Source organism: Phascolarctos cinereus, unplaced genomic scaffold (assembly GCF_003287225.1).
Source record: "Phascolarctos cinereus isolate Bilbo 61053 unplaced genomic scaffold, phaCin_HiC Scaffold_5;HRSCAF=322, whole genome shotgun sequence".
Taxonomy (NCBI): domain Eukaryota; kingdom Metazoa; phylum Chordata; class Mammalia; order Diprotodontia; family Phascolarctidae; genus Phascolarctos; species Phascolarctos cinereus.
The window spans coordinates 258,445,787-258,463,535 of NW_027555958.1; the positions used below are offsets into that span (position 1 = coordinate 258,445,787).

Consider the following 17,749-nt stretch of genomic DNA (forward strand, 5'->3'; position numbering starts at 1 on the left):
ATAAGGATAAATAGCTAGGATTGGTAGTATTATAATGTGGTTTCCTGTTTCTGGGGTAGAGTTTCACGTTTTAGACTGTAAGGCTGAAATTCCTATCCAATGGGAATTCAAAGCCAGTGCTGGGTGGGTATCTCTGCGTTAGGGCTATATAACCTTTGTTCTGGCCTTTGTGCCTTGCCTCGCTTCGCTGGGGCTGCTGAATGAAGCAGACACCCGCTTCTCTCGAGAACGTAATAAGTCTTTCACTTTATACCTAGAAAATCTCTGGGTGTTATTTTTGGGCAGCTGTACCACACAACCCCAACTGCCTCACACACAAAAAATCATCTAGATCTTTACTACTGTTAAAGTTTATACAAAACTTCATAAATTTATTGTCTATTTCATTAACTTGTACTTCTGTTGTTTAGTCGTTTTTAGTAATGTCCAATTTTTTTGACCCCCTTTGGGGTTTTCTACAAAGATACTGGAGTGGTTTGCCATTTCCTTCTCCAACTCATTTTACATATGAGGAAACTGAGGCAAACAGGGCTAAGTGACTTGCTCAGCGTCACAAAGCTAGTAAATATCTGAGGCTGTATTTAAACTTAGGAAGATGAGTCTTCCTGATCTAGACCAAGCACTCTATCCACTGTAACAACTAGATGCCCCTGTACTTCTGTATCAGAATACAAAATCTTTTTCTCCTATGGTTCTTTCACTTTTGTAGCAATTATTCTCATACCGAAGATTTATATGGAGAATAAGTGGCAAGGGCTAAGTGAAAAAACACAACATGTTTCGATGCAAATCTCAATTAAAAGAAGAAACGAAAGGTGAATAACACACATATAAGTTTACAGTGACTAGATAATAATAATGACTGGTTAGCAAATAAGTATTTCTGCGTTTCAAACCCCACATGGAGACAACCAAGAAAGAAAAAAATATTCTCTCCTTCCTGGCAGCTTTTCATTTCCTCCCAAGAAATTAAAAATTCTTTTCAAACTTTAAAAAAAGCAAAATAAAACAGTAATAGTACAACTCACCCCTCCTTCAGATCCTCCTAGTGACAATCCCTTTTCAGCTATACTGTATAGAGAAAGAATTTCAGATGAGAGAATATGTTAAAATTTTTCACACTACTATTTACTATATTCCTAAACAAAATATCAGAGTGAGCAACTTTAAGGTAACAGATTTTGTTTAATTTATAATAACAGAACCTATATTGGTACAGACCTTTAATTAGAGAAGCAATGTATTAGGAGAAACGAACCAGGAGAACACTTGAATTCAAATCCCAATTCTTCTATTTCCTACCTTTGAAAAAAATAACTCTCTGAAAGCCTCAGCTATAGAATGAGAATAGCGTTACTGACCTGACCACTTCATTTGATTGTTATTAATAAGAATCAAATGAAATTGATATGAAAGCACTTTGAAAATTGACAAAGGCTATACAAATAGAAACACTGGTACTATTATCATCTTTTTCAACTTAAGTCCAAGTATGGCGCCTCACTGTGGCATGGATGTGAACTCTGGTTCAGCCACAGTTTATCCCAACGTAAAACAAGCTCTAGCAGGTGCTACCAAATCTTGGGATGGAAAGGCCCAGTATGGACCTGGAGACAAAGGATTTATTTGTTGCCTAAGGACAGCCTTAGTTATTATTTTTTAGACATCAATCAACATGCATTTATTAAGAGCCTACCTACAACATTATGGTAGGAGAACTATCTACCAGAGTTCCCCAACATTTATGCAAGTTTAGTTTTTCCTAAAGCCCTACCATAAGTAGATTCCTAGGCTAGTTTTTCCTCAAAAGGCACTGAAATTTTCCTCAAGACTTGAATGACTCATGACATTAAGGGTTAGGTCACTGACTTAAGTTCTTAGCTGTCTAAATAAACATCTCATTTCATGAAGAGCTGAGGGATTCTTCCTGAGGCTTCTAGTCACAGACCCACAGAATGACCAACACCAAGAAGCACACCTGAATTAAATCTGTATCTTCAAAGAGTATTCTCCCCATTCTATGGCTAAGAAAATCTCCTTTTATTAAGTTCCAAATATTACAAGGATACATCATTTCAAAATAATCTTGAACATGAGGTACCAGCCTCAAGTTGGCTTTGGCCGACTATATAAGAGCTAAACACTAAGAATACAAGGACAAAAATGAAGCAATCGTTGCCCAAAAGAACTTACATTCTATCGGGGAGACAATATGCATATTTGACAACAAAATATATATAAAGTAAATATAAGGTTATGTTCATGTCAGGAGAGGAAGTGAGAAATCAGGAAAGGCCCTATGTAGGAGTTATCACTTGAGCTGAGTTTTGAATTAATCCAGGGATTCTAAGAGGTACCAGTGTGGAGGCAGTGTATTTAAGGTGCAGAGGATAAGAGATATAATGCTATGTGTGAATGAAGGCCAGTCTGTCTGCACTGTAGATTATATAAAAGGGTAATGTATGATGTGTCTGGAAAGTTAGGCTGGAGCCAAATTATGCAGGGATTTAAATACCAAACAAAAAAGTTAACTTCTTAGGGCATCCCCCATAAAGCTATTTAGTCCACATCTTAACCTAATAGATAAAGTAAAGTACTATAGAAATAGATCCTATCCACTGAAGAAAGGGTATTAGGGCTAGACTGGGAAATGGATAGTTTAAAGCTGAAGAAGATGAGGACAAAAAAATATGAGAAGGGGATAAAGGAGTTTTCTCCTGAAAGTGCCAGTGACAATTACAGGGATAGGGAGAGAAACAGGAGAAGCTATTAGGGTAACAGTAGGTAACATATGGAAAGAGAAGCTCATTGTCTCAAAAGGGTGGTATAGAAAGAGCTGGGCCAAACCTGGGTCTGTTCCTTCACCTAAGAACACTGATGAGTGCTGGTGGGGACTAGTCAATGGTTACCCCTGGATCTGTGTTCTGCCTGGGGCATGCAAAATACAGGCACCCATGCCCCCTCCTCCATGGTTGAGGTAGAAGACAGAAGGGCATGGTATTGAGAAGGTGGGAGGCAAGAAGTGATGCCTATAGCCAGCAGAGAATGTTAGTCAGCTGCCTACATTTAGCCCAGAGTCTTATGGGTAAAGAGCCCTTGCATAGGGAATAAGGGACTGGTATGTGGGTTAGTGATGCAGCTCACAACAAAAGTAATGGGGGGCAAATGGAATTGGGGGGGAAGGTAGGATAGAAAGGAGAAACCTTAGGGGTTTACTGAACCCTTCCCCTTCCTTCAACCCCACCTCCCCACCACCAAGAAAAATGCTGCTTTAGACCAATTCTAAGGAAGTGATATATAGAGCAATGGTGCCCACAGAGGGTGGGAGGGACACTACCAAGCAGCACTTAATAAAAGAAGAAAATTCTAAGCAGTACCTTTAGAGAAGGAAAAGGGTAGAGATTCCTGTGGCCAACTGTGATATGTAGGTGGTTGCCCTTTAATAAGGGACACATACAGTCAGGGATTACTTGTACTGACAAAAATATTTTGTGGAAAGTAAAATGATTTTGATAATATATTTGAAAAAAAAATCAATAAGTCTACATCAGGTACAATTTTTCCAGACTACACACACCCTGTTATCAGTTGCCAGCTTGAGGCTAATGACCAAAGAGCTTGGCTAATGACCTGGATTCTATATCCAATGTAAGAAAGAAGAAATTAAGTTATCCCCTATAGAAGGTCTATAACTCTCAAAAAGATCACCTTTGAGACTCCAACAATAACTGCTTGGAGTATAGTAGCAAATAGTCTTGATCTCTTGTCACAGACTTCACCAACTACTCAGCCACCTACCTTCTGACAAAGAAGTGATAGACTCAGTGCAGATTGAGACGTATTTTTGGACATGGTCAATGTGGGAATTTGTTTTTGCTTCACTATACATGTGTTTTACAACAGTTCTTTCTTTCTTTTTTTTCCCCCTCTTGGAGGAGGGGAGAGGGGAAAATATTTTGTCAACTGAAAAAAAAAATTTACATTTTTAAAATTAAAATATTTTAAAAACCCATTCATGGAAGGAGGAATGCCATTTAAAGCTGGTACCCCTAAATAAAGTACTTAGAAAATAATAATGTTAAACTAGGACAATGTTCTTTCATCTTTTGAAATATGAAAAGTGTGTCTTGATTGAGAGAAAACACAAAACAAGCAAGAAAAAATTTATAGAAACTGGTGGAAAGCAGGGGTGGAATCTTAAGGTTAGTATCAGTGCTTTTCAGGAATAGTTTTATGTCCAAAATATAACAAATCATTCAAACTGAACCCACGGCTTCTCTGTCCCAGGACCAGGTAGAATATGTTCAAATGTACAAACATAATTACCGACGGAGCTGTTCAGCCTCCTCTCTGGTGATTACTGTATCTGTTATGCCTCTGCCACATTTTCTAGGTGTACACCCTGGAGAAGAAAACAAAAATAAAGATACAGGAAATAAAAACAAATTTTCAAAGCATCTCATACTTTTCTGATAAAATGAACCAGCAAGTTCAATGTATATTATGTGTCACAACATATCAATATTTATTAGATGCTTGCTATGTAAATGGCATTTTTCTAGGACCTATGGAATTTTATAGTATGGAAAAGAAATAAATTCCTTCTACAAAAAAGCTTACAATCTAAAGTCATTTAGCCTTTCCTCTACCTCTAGGAAATATTTTACCTAAATTATACCAGGAAAATAATGATTACCATACCATTAGAAGAATACTCAAATAAAAGAGGCTACCAGGGTCCTCAAAAACTCTTCTTGCTAAGAAACCCATTTAATATCAGAAAATCTTTCCTGCCATCTAATAAATCCCTCTTTCTGCCAATTAAATAAATTTTCTCAGACTACATTCAGTGACAATAGAAATCAGTGGGTAATCCTGCAGTGGCTGCCACTGCTTTGCCCCAGGTATTATCAAGTATAAGATAAGGTATTATTAAGTGAAGAAGATTTGGAAATCAACAGAAAGAAATCTGTCAAACTCCCAGAGGAAGATGCCTTAGTAGCAGTGGAGGCCTGCCTCAGTGACAGATAGAAGTTTTCAGAGCCCAGCAACGAGTACCAAAATGTAATCTCTGTCCTACCAAGATAGGGCAATAATATTTTACACCAGACCATTACACTTGTCTATCATCTTCTCTGTTCTAGTAGTAACAGGATCATGTTATCTATTTCCCACATGATGCTAACAAAAACAAAAGTTCATAAAAATAAAAAGCTTATCATACAGATAATGAATAAGTCAAAGAAAAACTCCTGATACAATTTTTTTTAAAAATCTGCTACAATATAGGAGAATCAAGTGACTAAGCTAAGGAATTAAAAGCTAATTCATGAAACAGGAAAAAGATAAAATTAAGAAGATAATAAGCACATTAAAGGAATTAAATCAAGTTGCTAATTAAAGCTCCCCCAAAAAATATACTGAAGGGGGGTGGAAAGGAGAAGAAGGGTTATCTCAGAATTGTAGTATACAACTAAAAGTCTATACAAACAAGAAAGAAAGGGGGAAGCAAGGAAGATGAACCTTACTCTCTCCCCCAACCAGTCAAAGGAGGGAATACACACAAACACATACACAATCTCATACTTTCACGCACACAGAGTTGAATGCAGAAATATATTTCACTCAACAGGGAAACAGGTAGGAAAGGAGAAAAAGGAGTCAATTGGGGAGGTTAAGGAAGCGATTAGTCCTACTCAAACTCTAACTTAAGAATGTACAAAAATATTTATAACAGTTCCATTTGTGATGGCAAAGAATTGGATACTAAGGGAATGTCCATCTACTAGGAAATGACTGGACAAGTATACACACACATACACATACATAAATTTTAGCAGTTTCAAAGCAGTCTGAGCATACTGTTAAACCATGATTTTTGCAGAACCTCTGGTTTTTGGACAGTTCCTTTTTTTTGGATTTGAGATAGATTACATAGGAGTACGAGTATGCTGTAAATAAAAGTACGAGTTAGTGCTTTCTCTTAGTAGTTTTAAGAAATTAAAACAAATTTCACTTTTCTTATATTGAAAATAACCTATGATTGTATGTTTTGCATTCCTAGAAGTAGGTTAACAGTATTTTTAAATTGTTGTAACTTCACACCTTTTTGAAATCTGCCCTACAAAATTTATTTGGCTTCAACGTCAAAGCCGTGGCAATTTGTTCCTTGATATGATTGTATTTCCAATTTCTTGTTCATGTCAGATTTCAATAAAACTAAAAAATCTATACGTATCTATATATGTATATATGTATATGTGATGGAAGACCACTGTGTTGTAAGAAATGATGAAAGGGATGGCTTCAGAGAAACCTTGGAAAGACATGTATGAACTGATGCAGAATGAAATGATTAGAACCAGGAGAATAACTTATAAAATGACAATATTGTAAAGACAAACAACATTGAAAGACTTAGGAATTTTGATCAGTTCTGTGGTCAATCACGATTCTGAAAAACTCATGATGAGAAACATGCTATCCACCTCCTGATAAAGAGGTGAAGACTGAGACTGGTTTTTTTTGATATGGCCAATACAGAAATTTGTTTTGGTCAACTATACATGTTTGTAACAATTTTGTTTTTTCTCTCTCATTTGTGGAGAGGAGGGGAAGGGGACATCATGAAACAGCATTTACTGATTGAAAAAAATTTAATTTAATTTTAAATAATAATACAATACTAGCAAAGAGGCTATAAGAAATACATTAAAATACATACATACTATGACCAAAATGGATTTATACCAGAAACACAGGTTTAAGTTCAAAATTAGGGAAATTAAAAACTAAATCATACAGCAGCTATTTAAAAGACTAAAAAGCATAGGAACAAATGGATCTTTTCTCTGGATGGTAAAAAGCACTTTTTTTAAAAAAGAGTTTCATCATTTCCTTTAATTTTCTTTTCCTTTTTTTAATCACCCTTTAGGATCAGGAAATTTCTTTTCTTATGACTATTTCCTTTCTGGTATTACCCTTTCTCTTAATCCTTTCCCTCCATTCTCCCTTGTTTCCCTATTGAGTTTGATACATTTTTATATCAAACTATGAGTGTATCTGTGCTAATCCCTCCTTTGTTTTAGAGGAGTGAAATTCATCTGATATGTATTCCTCCAATCCCTTTATCTGTTTATAGATTCTTCTCAAGTACCTCAATTATGAGAAATTGTAAGTTCCAACCTCTTTTTGGACACTAGTATATTTCTCCTTTTACCTTTTTCTTTCACCTCTTCCAACTCTCAGAAAAGAATCAATCACCTGACTTCCCTCAGAACTTCTGTATTCTTATTTAACTCCCTCAATACCCTTTGAAGACTTTAAAATTCCAAAAAGATACTTGATTCTTTTTCTCCCATGTTAACTTACTTATACTTCCTTCCAATTCAGTTACTCCAATACGATTACCTTTTAAGTTTTCTCTGGACTGTTGTGTTTACATTTCAAAGTTCCTACTCAGTTTTGGTCTTTTCATCAAGTGTTCAAGAAACACCTGTAAGCCTCATATTTTCTCCCCAAGGTCAGCTTTGCAGGATAAGTTATTCTTGGATGTAAACCTAATCTATAGCCTTTTGGAATATTGTTTTCTAAGCTCTACTCTCTTTTATAGCAGAAGTTGCCAGATCCTGTGTATTCTTTTGTTGTTGTTGTTTTTTCTCCCTTCCTCCCTCCCCACCTACCCTCACTGAAAAGGCAAGCAACTCGATACAGGTTATACATGTGTAGTTATGCAAAACACTTCCATAATCGTCATGCTGTGAAAAACTAACTATATTTCCCTTAATCCTATCCTGCCCTCCCATTTATTCTATTCTCTCTTTTGACCCTGTCCCTCCTCAGAAGTATTTGCTTCTGATTACCCCTTCCCCCAATCTGCTCTCCCCTCCATCATTACTCTGCTCTCTTATCCCTTTCTCCCCCTATTTTCCTGCAGGGTAAGATACATTTTCATACCCAATTGAGTGTGTATGTTATTCCCTCCTTAAGCCAAATCCTATCAGAGTAAGATTCACTCATTCTCTCTCACCTTCCCCCACTTCTCCTCCATTGTAAAAGCCTTTTCTTGTCTGTTTTATGTGAGATAATTTATATCATTCTCCTCTCATTCTACCTCTCCCTTTCTCCTTCTCCCAGTATAATCCTCTCTCACCCCTTAATTTTATTCTCCAGATATCACCCCTTCATCTTCAACTCACCCTGTGCCCCCATCTATCTATCTATCTATGTATCTATGTATCTATCTATCTATCTACATGCATAAATATTTTCCCTCCAACTACTCTAATACTGACAAAGGTCTCATGAGTTACAAATATCTTTCCATGCAGGAATGTAAACAGTTCAACTTTAATAAGTCTCTTATGATTTCTGTTTCCTGCTTACCTCTTCATGTTTTACTTGAGTCTTGTATTTGAAAGTCAAATTTTCTGTTCAGCTCTGGTCTTTTCATCAACAGTGCTTGAAAGTCCTCTATTTCCCTGTATATCTATTTTTTTCCCCTGGAAGGATTATACTCAGTTTTTCTGGGTAGGTGGTTCTTGGTTTTAATCCTACCTCCTTTATCCTCTGGAATATGATACTCCATGTCCCTTAATGTAGAAGCTGCTAAATCTTGTGCTATCCTGATTGTGTTTCTACCGTACTTGAATTGTTTCTTTCTGGCTGCTTGCAATATTTTCTCCTTGACCTAGGAACTCTGGAATTTGGCTACAATATTCCGAGGAGTTTTCCTTTGGGGATCTCTTTCAGGGAGGTGATCGGTGGATTCTTTCTGTTTCTATTCTGCCCTCTGGTTCTAAAATATCAGGGCAGTTTTCCTTGATAATTTCTTGAAAGATGATGTCTAGGCTCTTTTTTTGATCGTGGCTTTCAGATAGCCCAATAATTTAAAAATTATCTCTCCTGGATCTATTTTCCAGGTCAGTTGTTTTTCCAAAGAGATATTTCACATTGTTTTCTATTTTTTTCATTCTTTTGGATTTGTTTTACAGTGTCTTGATTTCTCATAAAGTCACTAGCTTCCAACTGCTTTATTCTAATTCTTAAGGAAGTATTTTCTTCAGTAATCTTTTGGACTTCCTTTTCCATTTGGCCAATTTTGCTTTTTAAGGCATTCTTCTCCTAAAAAGTACTTCTAAAAAACAAACAGCCAACACTAGATATCATGGGGATAAATTTGAAATCTTTCTTGTGAGATTAGGAGCAAAGTAAACATATCTATTAACACCACTATTTTTCTTTTATCTACTACTAGGAAAGGCTAACTGTAGTAATAAAACAAGAAAAAGAAATTCAGTGAATAAGCACAGAGGATACAAACCTATTGCTTCCTGCAAGTAATATGATGGTCTACTTAAAAGAATCTTAAAGATTCAACTAAAAATTAATTGAAACAATTTCAGCAAGGTAGCTAGATATATAAAATAAACCTACATAAACCATCAGTCTTTCTCTATATGACTGAGAAAAGCCAGAAGGAAGAGATGTAAAGAGAAATTCCATTCAAAATAACTACAGTATAAGTAAAACATTTAAGAGTTTAACTACCAAGGGAACTATATTAATACAACAACAAAACATTACTTAATAGAAACAAAAGACAGATAAGAATAAGTAGAGAGATATTAATTTCCATGATTAAGCCTGACAACATAATAAAAATCCAAATTCAAATCACCAATAATCAGGGAGGTTTAAACTCATACCTATCAGATTGGCAAATATTACAAAAAAGAAACATAATAATATTTAAAAGAACTCTAGAAAGGAACTGTTGGTGGATCTGTGAATTGGTACAGACATTCTGGAACTATGAGTATAACATAGTAGACAGTCTCTGTGACTTGAAATAACAAAAAAATTCATCTGCTGAAAGTGGTGACTGGCTACCCTTAAGTGAAGGCTGATCCCTAAAAAACATATACAAACAACTTAGGAATACATCAATACTTAAAACCTTTCTACTTCAGTAGAACTGTAACAGCTTGTGTTTCTTTGACACTGACTCTAAGAAAACACAGGGTCAACTTCATGCCATGATGAGAGATTAGAGGAGAACTCTAGTAACTGTCTTACTGTAAATACTACCCAAAAAATTACATTATCAACTACAATATAAAAAAATTGTACACAACAAAAATATTATCATGTTCTCACATAACATGTTCTGTTACAACTAAAGCTCTACAGTTAGTAACCCTATATAACCAATGCTTTCTTTGATTTCATTATACTTCTCCCTATTTTGTACGAACAATTTTTGCTCTAATTATTGCTTACAAGGAGTCACAATACTAATAGAATCCATCTGCTTATTTTTCACAAATATAGCCATGTATATTTCTACCTCCTTGGGTTTTTTCCAACTATTTTTTCTATGTGGAACTCCCTCTTTCTCCTCTTCATTAATTCAACAATACTTCCTTCAATGGCACATACCAAGCACTTGAAAAATGAATAACCTTACATACAATTCTTATAAATATTTAGGTATTTTAATGATTTGGTATTCCATATAATGAACTCCTGAGACATCCTACTTACTATCTTTAAGATAAAATACAAACTCCTCTATTTATATTTTAAAGTCCTACATAATCTGTCCACCACTTACCTTTCTAGCCTCAGGGAATATTACTCCACCATCATACACTCTAAAATACAGCCTAACTGGCCTTATCTCTGGTTTTTTTTGTTTTGTTTTTGCTAGACAACGGAGTTAAGTGACATGCCCAGAGTCACAGAGCTAGGGAATGTCAAGTGTCTCAGGCCGCATTTGAACTTAGGTCCTCCTGACTCCAGGGCTGGTGCTCTATCCACTGAGCCACCTAGCTGTCCCTCTCTGTTCTTTAAAACATGTCATTAGATCTCCCATCCAAGCCTTTGTACTGACTGTCCCACATACCTAGAATGTACTCCCTACATACCTTGACCAGGTTTCTTAAACTTTTTCCACTCATAACCACTTTTTGGTGAGAAATTTTTACATGACCCTGGTTTATATAACATTTACTGATAATAAGTCATAAAGGAATTTATTTTAAAACAATCCTTTGAGATATATATATATATACATATATATATACATATATATATACATATATATATACACACATATATATATACATATATATATATATATACACACATATATAAATATATAATTTTACCATTTATTAAAGACAAAAGCAAATTTTCTTCCTAATGAGATGGATGTGCTTGTTTATTTTTACATGAAGAATTAAATTTTGGCAGAATATTTGATACTGCAGGACACATAGCATCTTCAATGTTTTTCATAGTTGATCAATATTTTGCTTTTATAATTGTCAATGATGAGAATGTCAATTTGCATAAATACATAGTGCAAAATGGCACAAGTATGTTCAGGGACATTTCAGAAATTGTTGAAAATTCTGTCATAATCCCAAGCCAAAATTCATATAATGATTTTTTAGGAAACTCAAATTTTAAACCTGTGTTGCTTGATAACTTGGCAAATTCTTCTTGAATTTTTAATGGAAGATGACTGACGTCTTTTGGTTTCAATTAAGTATGGTTTATGAACCCAGTTGAGTTTTTTAGAATAAAAATTTGAAAGAAGTATTTCCGAAACTGTGCCTCCAAGTACTTTGGATCATCAATTATAACTCTTACAATTAAATCTCTGGAAAGGTTATTTTCAATTATAAAATCATCTGTAGCTGTAAACATTTCTAAAGAACCATTTTCCACCCTATTCTTCTATATGTTAACTTTTTCAGTAAAACTTTCAATTTTATCTTTTAACAACATAAATGTTACAAATTTTTTCCTGAAGTGACATGTTTAAATTATTGAGTCTTTCAAAAACATCCAACAAATAACACATTTTTTGAAAGCCACAAGTCATTATGAAAAAAAATGAACAAAACAGGATTTCTGCTCAGTCAAAAATATAACAACTTCATCTTTCAATTTCAATAAGCTGTTTAAACTTCATTCTCTTGAGAGCTACTTTACCTCTGCATGGAGTGATAAGCTTTTGTAATCAGAATCCATGTCTTTGCAAAGGTTTGACAACAAATGCTGTTAAGGGCATGGCTTTTAATGAAGTTAATGATTTTGATAGTATTGTGAAGCACTAACTCTAGTGATTTTTTTTTGGCTACAAGTGCTTCCTGATAGATCATGCAGTGAGTAAAAGTGATTATGTTCACTGTTACCGGCTTTAACTTTTGCTACAAGTCCAACATTTTTGCCCATCATTGCTCGAGCACTGTCTATACCTGACTCCAATGCAATTTTTCCACTGTAAGCTTTCATTTTTGAAAAATTCATTGATTTTATGATATATATCTTCCCTTCTTGTGTGCCCTTCTAAAGGGTGGCAAAACAATAGTTTCTCTTGTATGCTTCCTTCATAAACATATCTTACATAAAATAACAATTGTGCCATGTTGTTTCATCTAACTGAACCGCAAACTTTGGACTGCCCTGAACCCTGGAAATAAGCTGCTGGAATTGATCATTACTAATTTCAGAAATTCTTTTGGAAACAGTATCATTTGATACAAGAATTCTATGAATTTCAACCCCATACTTTTTCCCATAAACTATTTCTAACATTTTAATAGCATCACATAACATGAGATCTCCACCTATCACATAGGGCTGCTTTTTAGTTTCTGCAATTAAATAAGAAGTTTCATAAGATGTAAGTAGATACTTCTCATTGACAATAACAAATTTCTCAAAACATTTTTCTTTCTTTGAAGACTTTAAAAGTCTTTCAAAAAGTCCTTTGGTTTATTGCAATATGCTTCATGCTTAGTATTAAGATGTTTAAGTTTTTCTGGTTTCATACTTTCTGCAGTCAAAACTTCATTACAAATGAAGCAAATAATTTCTCAAATAAATACCAGCTTTAGTTCATGAAATTACATTTGTTTGTGCTTAATTTTAAAAACCGATGTTCCCTCTTATATATACATACAGTGGTGATGATGGAGAAATACTATTAAAGGGCTTTTGTCTCTACTTGCTGCAATTAAACACTTATGTTTCTAGAGAAAAAGGAAATAACAGAAAATTTTAAAATCAAACATCCTAACATAATACAATCTAAAGATATACTAATTGATACTTACATGCTGAAGAATGATGGTAGGAAAATATTAAAAGCCTTTATTTTCTATAATTAAACTATGATGTTTCTGTAAGAGCAGAAAACTTTGTATGTGCCATAAAAACACTGCAATTCATAACATACAATAGTCTCAAGTCTAAGCCAAGGTGTTTCTGGCAGCATCCCTTGACCTTGCATGGCATGGATGGCACATGCAGTACAAAGTATGCATGTTGTGTATTCAGAATAAAAGCCATAGTGAAGTCATGTAATGCAACATGGGAAAGTGCTGCCAGAAACAACTCAGATTCATTATACATTTGATTTTGAATTACTTTTTGGTCACTGAATGTTCAGAAACCTTTTGCTATTGTCAAATTTTTCGCAACCCCCCACATTCAGTTACATGACCCCACACGAGGTTGCGACCCACAATTTAAGAAGCTTTGACCTAGAACTCAGAGTACCTCTTTTTCTTTAAGATCCAACCCAAACATCATTTTCTACATGAAGCTTTTCCTGAATCTCCTTCTCTACCTGCTAGTCACCTCCCTCCCAAACTATCCTGTATATATTTGTATTTATTAACTTTATATTTATGTCGCATATATTTTTATTATCTCAACCATTAAAATGGAGACTCATTTCAAGAAAGGAATGTTTTATTCTTTGTCCTTGTATCCCCAGCACTTAGAGCAGTGCTTGGCACATCGTAGCGGCTTAACAAATTGACTGATCACAAGGAAGAAAGTACCCTTTCCAACACAGATCACAACACATCCATGCCTTCCCATTCAGTGAGGCTCTTGTCCATGCCCTTTTGTAAATCCTTCAAACTGCTATGGTTTTCAGTTGGGTTTTTTTTTCTAACAAAAAGATGAGCTATGTTTTATCAACAAAGTTTTTTAAACATTTATGGACAGAATCACATGATTTTTATTTATATGTTTCATTATGTTTTTGTTTTCCTGGTCTAGAACCAACCACGTATTACTGGAATAAATCCAACATGGTCAGGGTTTATAATCTTTCTGATATGTTGGTGTACTACCTATTCTATTCCATATTTTGGTCTTTTTTTTTTTCAGCCAAAGACAAGGTTTATTAAAGATCCACCACATTGGCCAGACTCTTAAGGAATCTAAGCATTTGTATTGGGTTTTTTTTTTAAGGGGACCAGATTTTAAGAATCTGAGCACCTTAAAGGCGACCAAGATGGGTCTTATATACAGAAACACTGTGGGAGGGATCTAGGAGTGGCCAAGTAGTCTGGGGTGACTGGAAGAGGGATCTAAGGAGGATCTGCATAGGACTGGCCAGTAAGGTGGGGGTGATTGTGAGGTAACAGAACACCAGGGACCTTGACCACTTGTGGCCAAGGGAGAATGAAGTCTAGATAGGATTAAGGGTGGGAAGTAGCCAGGGGCAATCAGAAAGTTGGGAGATCGGGTGCAGCCATAATGAAAGGCCAGTTGAACGGATTATAGCCTCAGGCAAACACTTGAGATTTGGCCTTGTGGGAAAGCCCAGGGCTTTTCTTCTTTGGGGTCCAGATCCCAAAGACATAGTCTTTTCCTTTAAGGGGTTCAGATCCCATCCCCATCATTACCCCCATTCCAGATTTTTTCATCAATATTAATTAGGGATGTTTATTGAATATCCATTCCCCCTTCCCCCTGAAAGATTATACTCAGTTTTGCTGGATAGGTGATTCTTGGTTCTAATCCTAGCTCATTCTGCCCTATGGAATATCATATTCCAAGTCCTTTGATCCTTCAATGTAGAAACTGCTAAATCTTGTGTGATACTGACTGGATCCACAATATCTGAATTGTTTCTTTCTGGCTGCTTACAATATTTTCTCCTTGATCTAGGGGTTCTAGAATTGGGCTATAATATCCTTGGGAGGTTTCATTTTGGAATCTCTTTCAGGAAATGATCGGTGGATTCTTTTGATTTCTATTTTATCCTCTAGTTCTAGACTATCAGAACTTTTTTTTTCCTTGATAATTTTTGAAAGATGATATCTAAGCTCTTTTTTTTTTTTAAACATGGCTTCCAGGTACTTCAATAGTTCTTAAATGATCTCTCCTCAACCTATTTTCCAGGTCAGTTGTTTTTCTGATGAGATAGTTTACATTTTCTTTTGATTTTATTGTTTCTTGATGTGACATGGAGTCATTAGCTTCCTCTTGCCCACTTCTAATTTTTAAGGAATTCTTTTCTATGGTGATTTAAAAAAAATTTTTTTCCATCTGGTCAATTCTGCTCTTTAAGGAGTTCTCTTCAATGGATTTTTGTGCCTATTTTACCATTTGGCTTATTCTGTTCTTTAACATATTATTTTCTTCAGTATATGTGCCTCCTTTAGCAAGCTGCTGACTTTTTCTGATTTAATTTTTTTTTGTTACATTTTAAGTTCTAAGCTGTCTCCCTCCATTCTTCCCTACTCCTACATTAGAGAAGGCCATCATTTGACAGCTATAAAGATATAGGTAAAACCATACTAATCATACTTCTATTTATCAGTTCTTTCTTTGGAGCTGGATAGCATCTTCCTTCATAGGTTTTTTGTAGTTGATCTGAATAATTTTAATACTCAGAATAGCTTAGTGTTGGCTCTTTTTTTTTATTTTCTTGTATCACTTTCCTTTCTTTTCCCAATTTTTCCTCTACCTCTCTTAGTTGATTTTTAAAATACTTTTTGCGCTTTTCCAGGAATTCATCTTCAGCCTGAGACTAATTCACATTTTTCTTTGAGTCTTTGCACACAGCAGTTTTAACTTTGTTGTCTCCTTCTGAGTTTACGTTTTGATCTTCCCTGAAACCATAGTAACTGTACACGGTCAGGTTCTTTTTTGTTTGTTTGCTCATTTTTCCAGCCTATTTCTAGACTTTTAACTTTATATTAAAGTTGTCCCAAGCTTCAGCTTTGTGCTGTTGTGTCCAGAGATAGTTGTGGGTGTCTATAAGTTTTAAGATCTTCCAAAGTGGTGTGATCTAAGCAGACATGTGATCACTGCTATCCTGGCCTGTGCTCTGCTCTGTGAGCAAGCACAAGCACCCTTTTCCACCCTGGAACTGTGACCAGGGTCCTACTTCCCTAAGGCCTACAGCTCTGGTATGCTAATGCTCCTCCTCACTCTGGATCTACAATCCAGGACTGTGACTCAGATCTGCATATGGGCAGTGCAACAATTCTGTACCCAGTGCCAGCAAAGGGACCCCTGCAATATCCTCCTGACCAGTTGTCTGATCCCCTTATTATCTGTGGACTGAGAGCTCTGGAAGCCACTGCTGTCAATTTAGTTGCCCCCAAGATCTGCTCCTGGCTTGCCAAGGCACAGCCTGTTGCTATCTTGCTAGGGCATTGCCAGCACTAGACTGTGCTCCACTCTCTCCCTGTTGTCTTTCCTTTCATGCCAACCTTCTAAGTTGTCCTGTGTTGGAAAAGTATTTCACTCTGTCCTTTTGTTGGTTCTGCCACTCCAGAATTTGTTTTGAGGAGTTATTTTACAGTTGTTTGTAGAACTTGGGAGAGCTCAGGCAAATCCCTGCCTTTTCTCTGTCATCTTGGCCAGGGAAATTAAGAGGGGGAGGTGAGTGGACAGAAAATTCTGGGCAAGAGAAAGCTGGTGCAAATGCAGTCAGGAGACATAGTATCATATGAGAAGACATAGCAGGCCAGAGCAGTAACATTACAGAGTATGTAGAAGGGAGAATGTTATAAAATGACTGAAAAGGTAGGAAGGCCACAAAGCTGTAAGAGGCTTTAAATAATAGAAGACTTTCATATTTGATCCTGGAGGAAATTTTTGGTGTCTGGTGTTAGAGGAGAAAGATGTGCAATTGTGATATAATGAGATTATACTTCGAGAAAATCACTTCAGTAGCTGAGTAGATGATGGACTGGAATAAGTGGAGACCTAAAGCAAATAGGTCAAATGAAAGATCACTGCAAGAGCCTAAGGTGGAAGTAACAAAGGCTAGTACTAGCATGGTATCTACATGAGTAGAGAAAAGGGAACTTCATATAAAAGACACTTAAGTAATAATAATAATGAGAAACATTTACATAGATCTTTAAGTTTTACAAAGCATTTTCTAAATATTATCTGATTTTATCTTCACAACAAACCTGGGAGACAGATGTTGCTATTATCTCCATTTTAAAGATTAGAAAACTGAGGCAGACAGAGGCTAAGTGATTTGCCTAGGATCACACAGCTATTAAATGTCTGTGACCAGATCTGAACTTGGGTCTTCCTAACTCCAGGTCCAGTAATCTATGCACCATGCCACCTAGCTATAGAAATAATAAGTTATGACAAGAGAGGAGATATGTGGGGTAAGAGTGGAGAGCAGAAGATAAGAGCAAACTTGTAAGCCTAGGTGACTGGGAAGGTGGTGGTGCCTTCAACAGCAATATATAAGTTGGAAAGAAGTCAAAGTTTAGAGAGAAAGAAAGTGAATTCTATCTTGGATATGTTTATTCTGAGATTTCTACATGACATCATCTTCAAGACATCCAAAGGGCTATGATATGTTAGAGCCCAGGAAAGAACACAGGATTGGATATACACATCCATGAATCATCTGCAAGGAGATAATAACTGAACCCATAGAAAGTGATGAGATCAC

The 17,749-nt window shown here is 35.7% G+C and overlaps 1 protein-coding gene across 3 annotated transcripts in view; it reads right to left on the reverse strand.

Moving 5' to 3' along the window:
• The window catches only part of OGFOD3 (2-oxoglutarate and iron dependent oxygenase domain containing 3), a 63,178-nt gene that overhangs the window by 25,645 nt on the left and 19,784 nt on the right, over window positions 1–17,749 (reverse strand). For all 3 annotated transcript variants that reach the window (XM_020966722.2, XM_078155751.1, XM_020966723.2), the window contains 2 exons: window positions 4,327–4,402; window positions 1,029–1,071 (listed from right to left, as the gene is read on the reverse strand). In XM_020966722.2, the coding sequence (XP_020822381.1) occupies window positions 1,029–1,071; window positions 4,327–4,402 (119 nt within the window). The remainder of the gene's footprint in view (window positions 1–1,028; window positions 1,072–4,326; window positions 4,403–17,749) is intronic.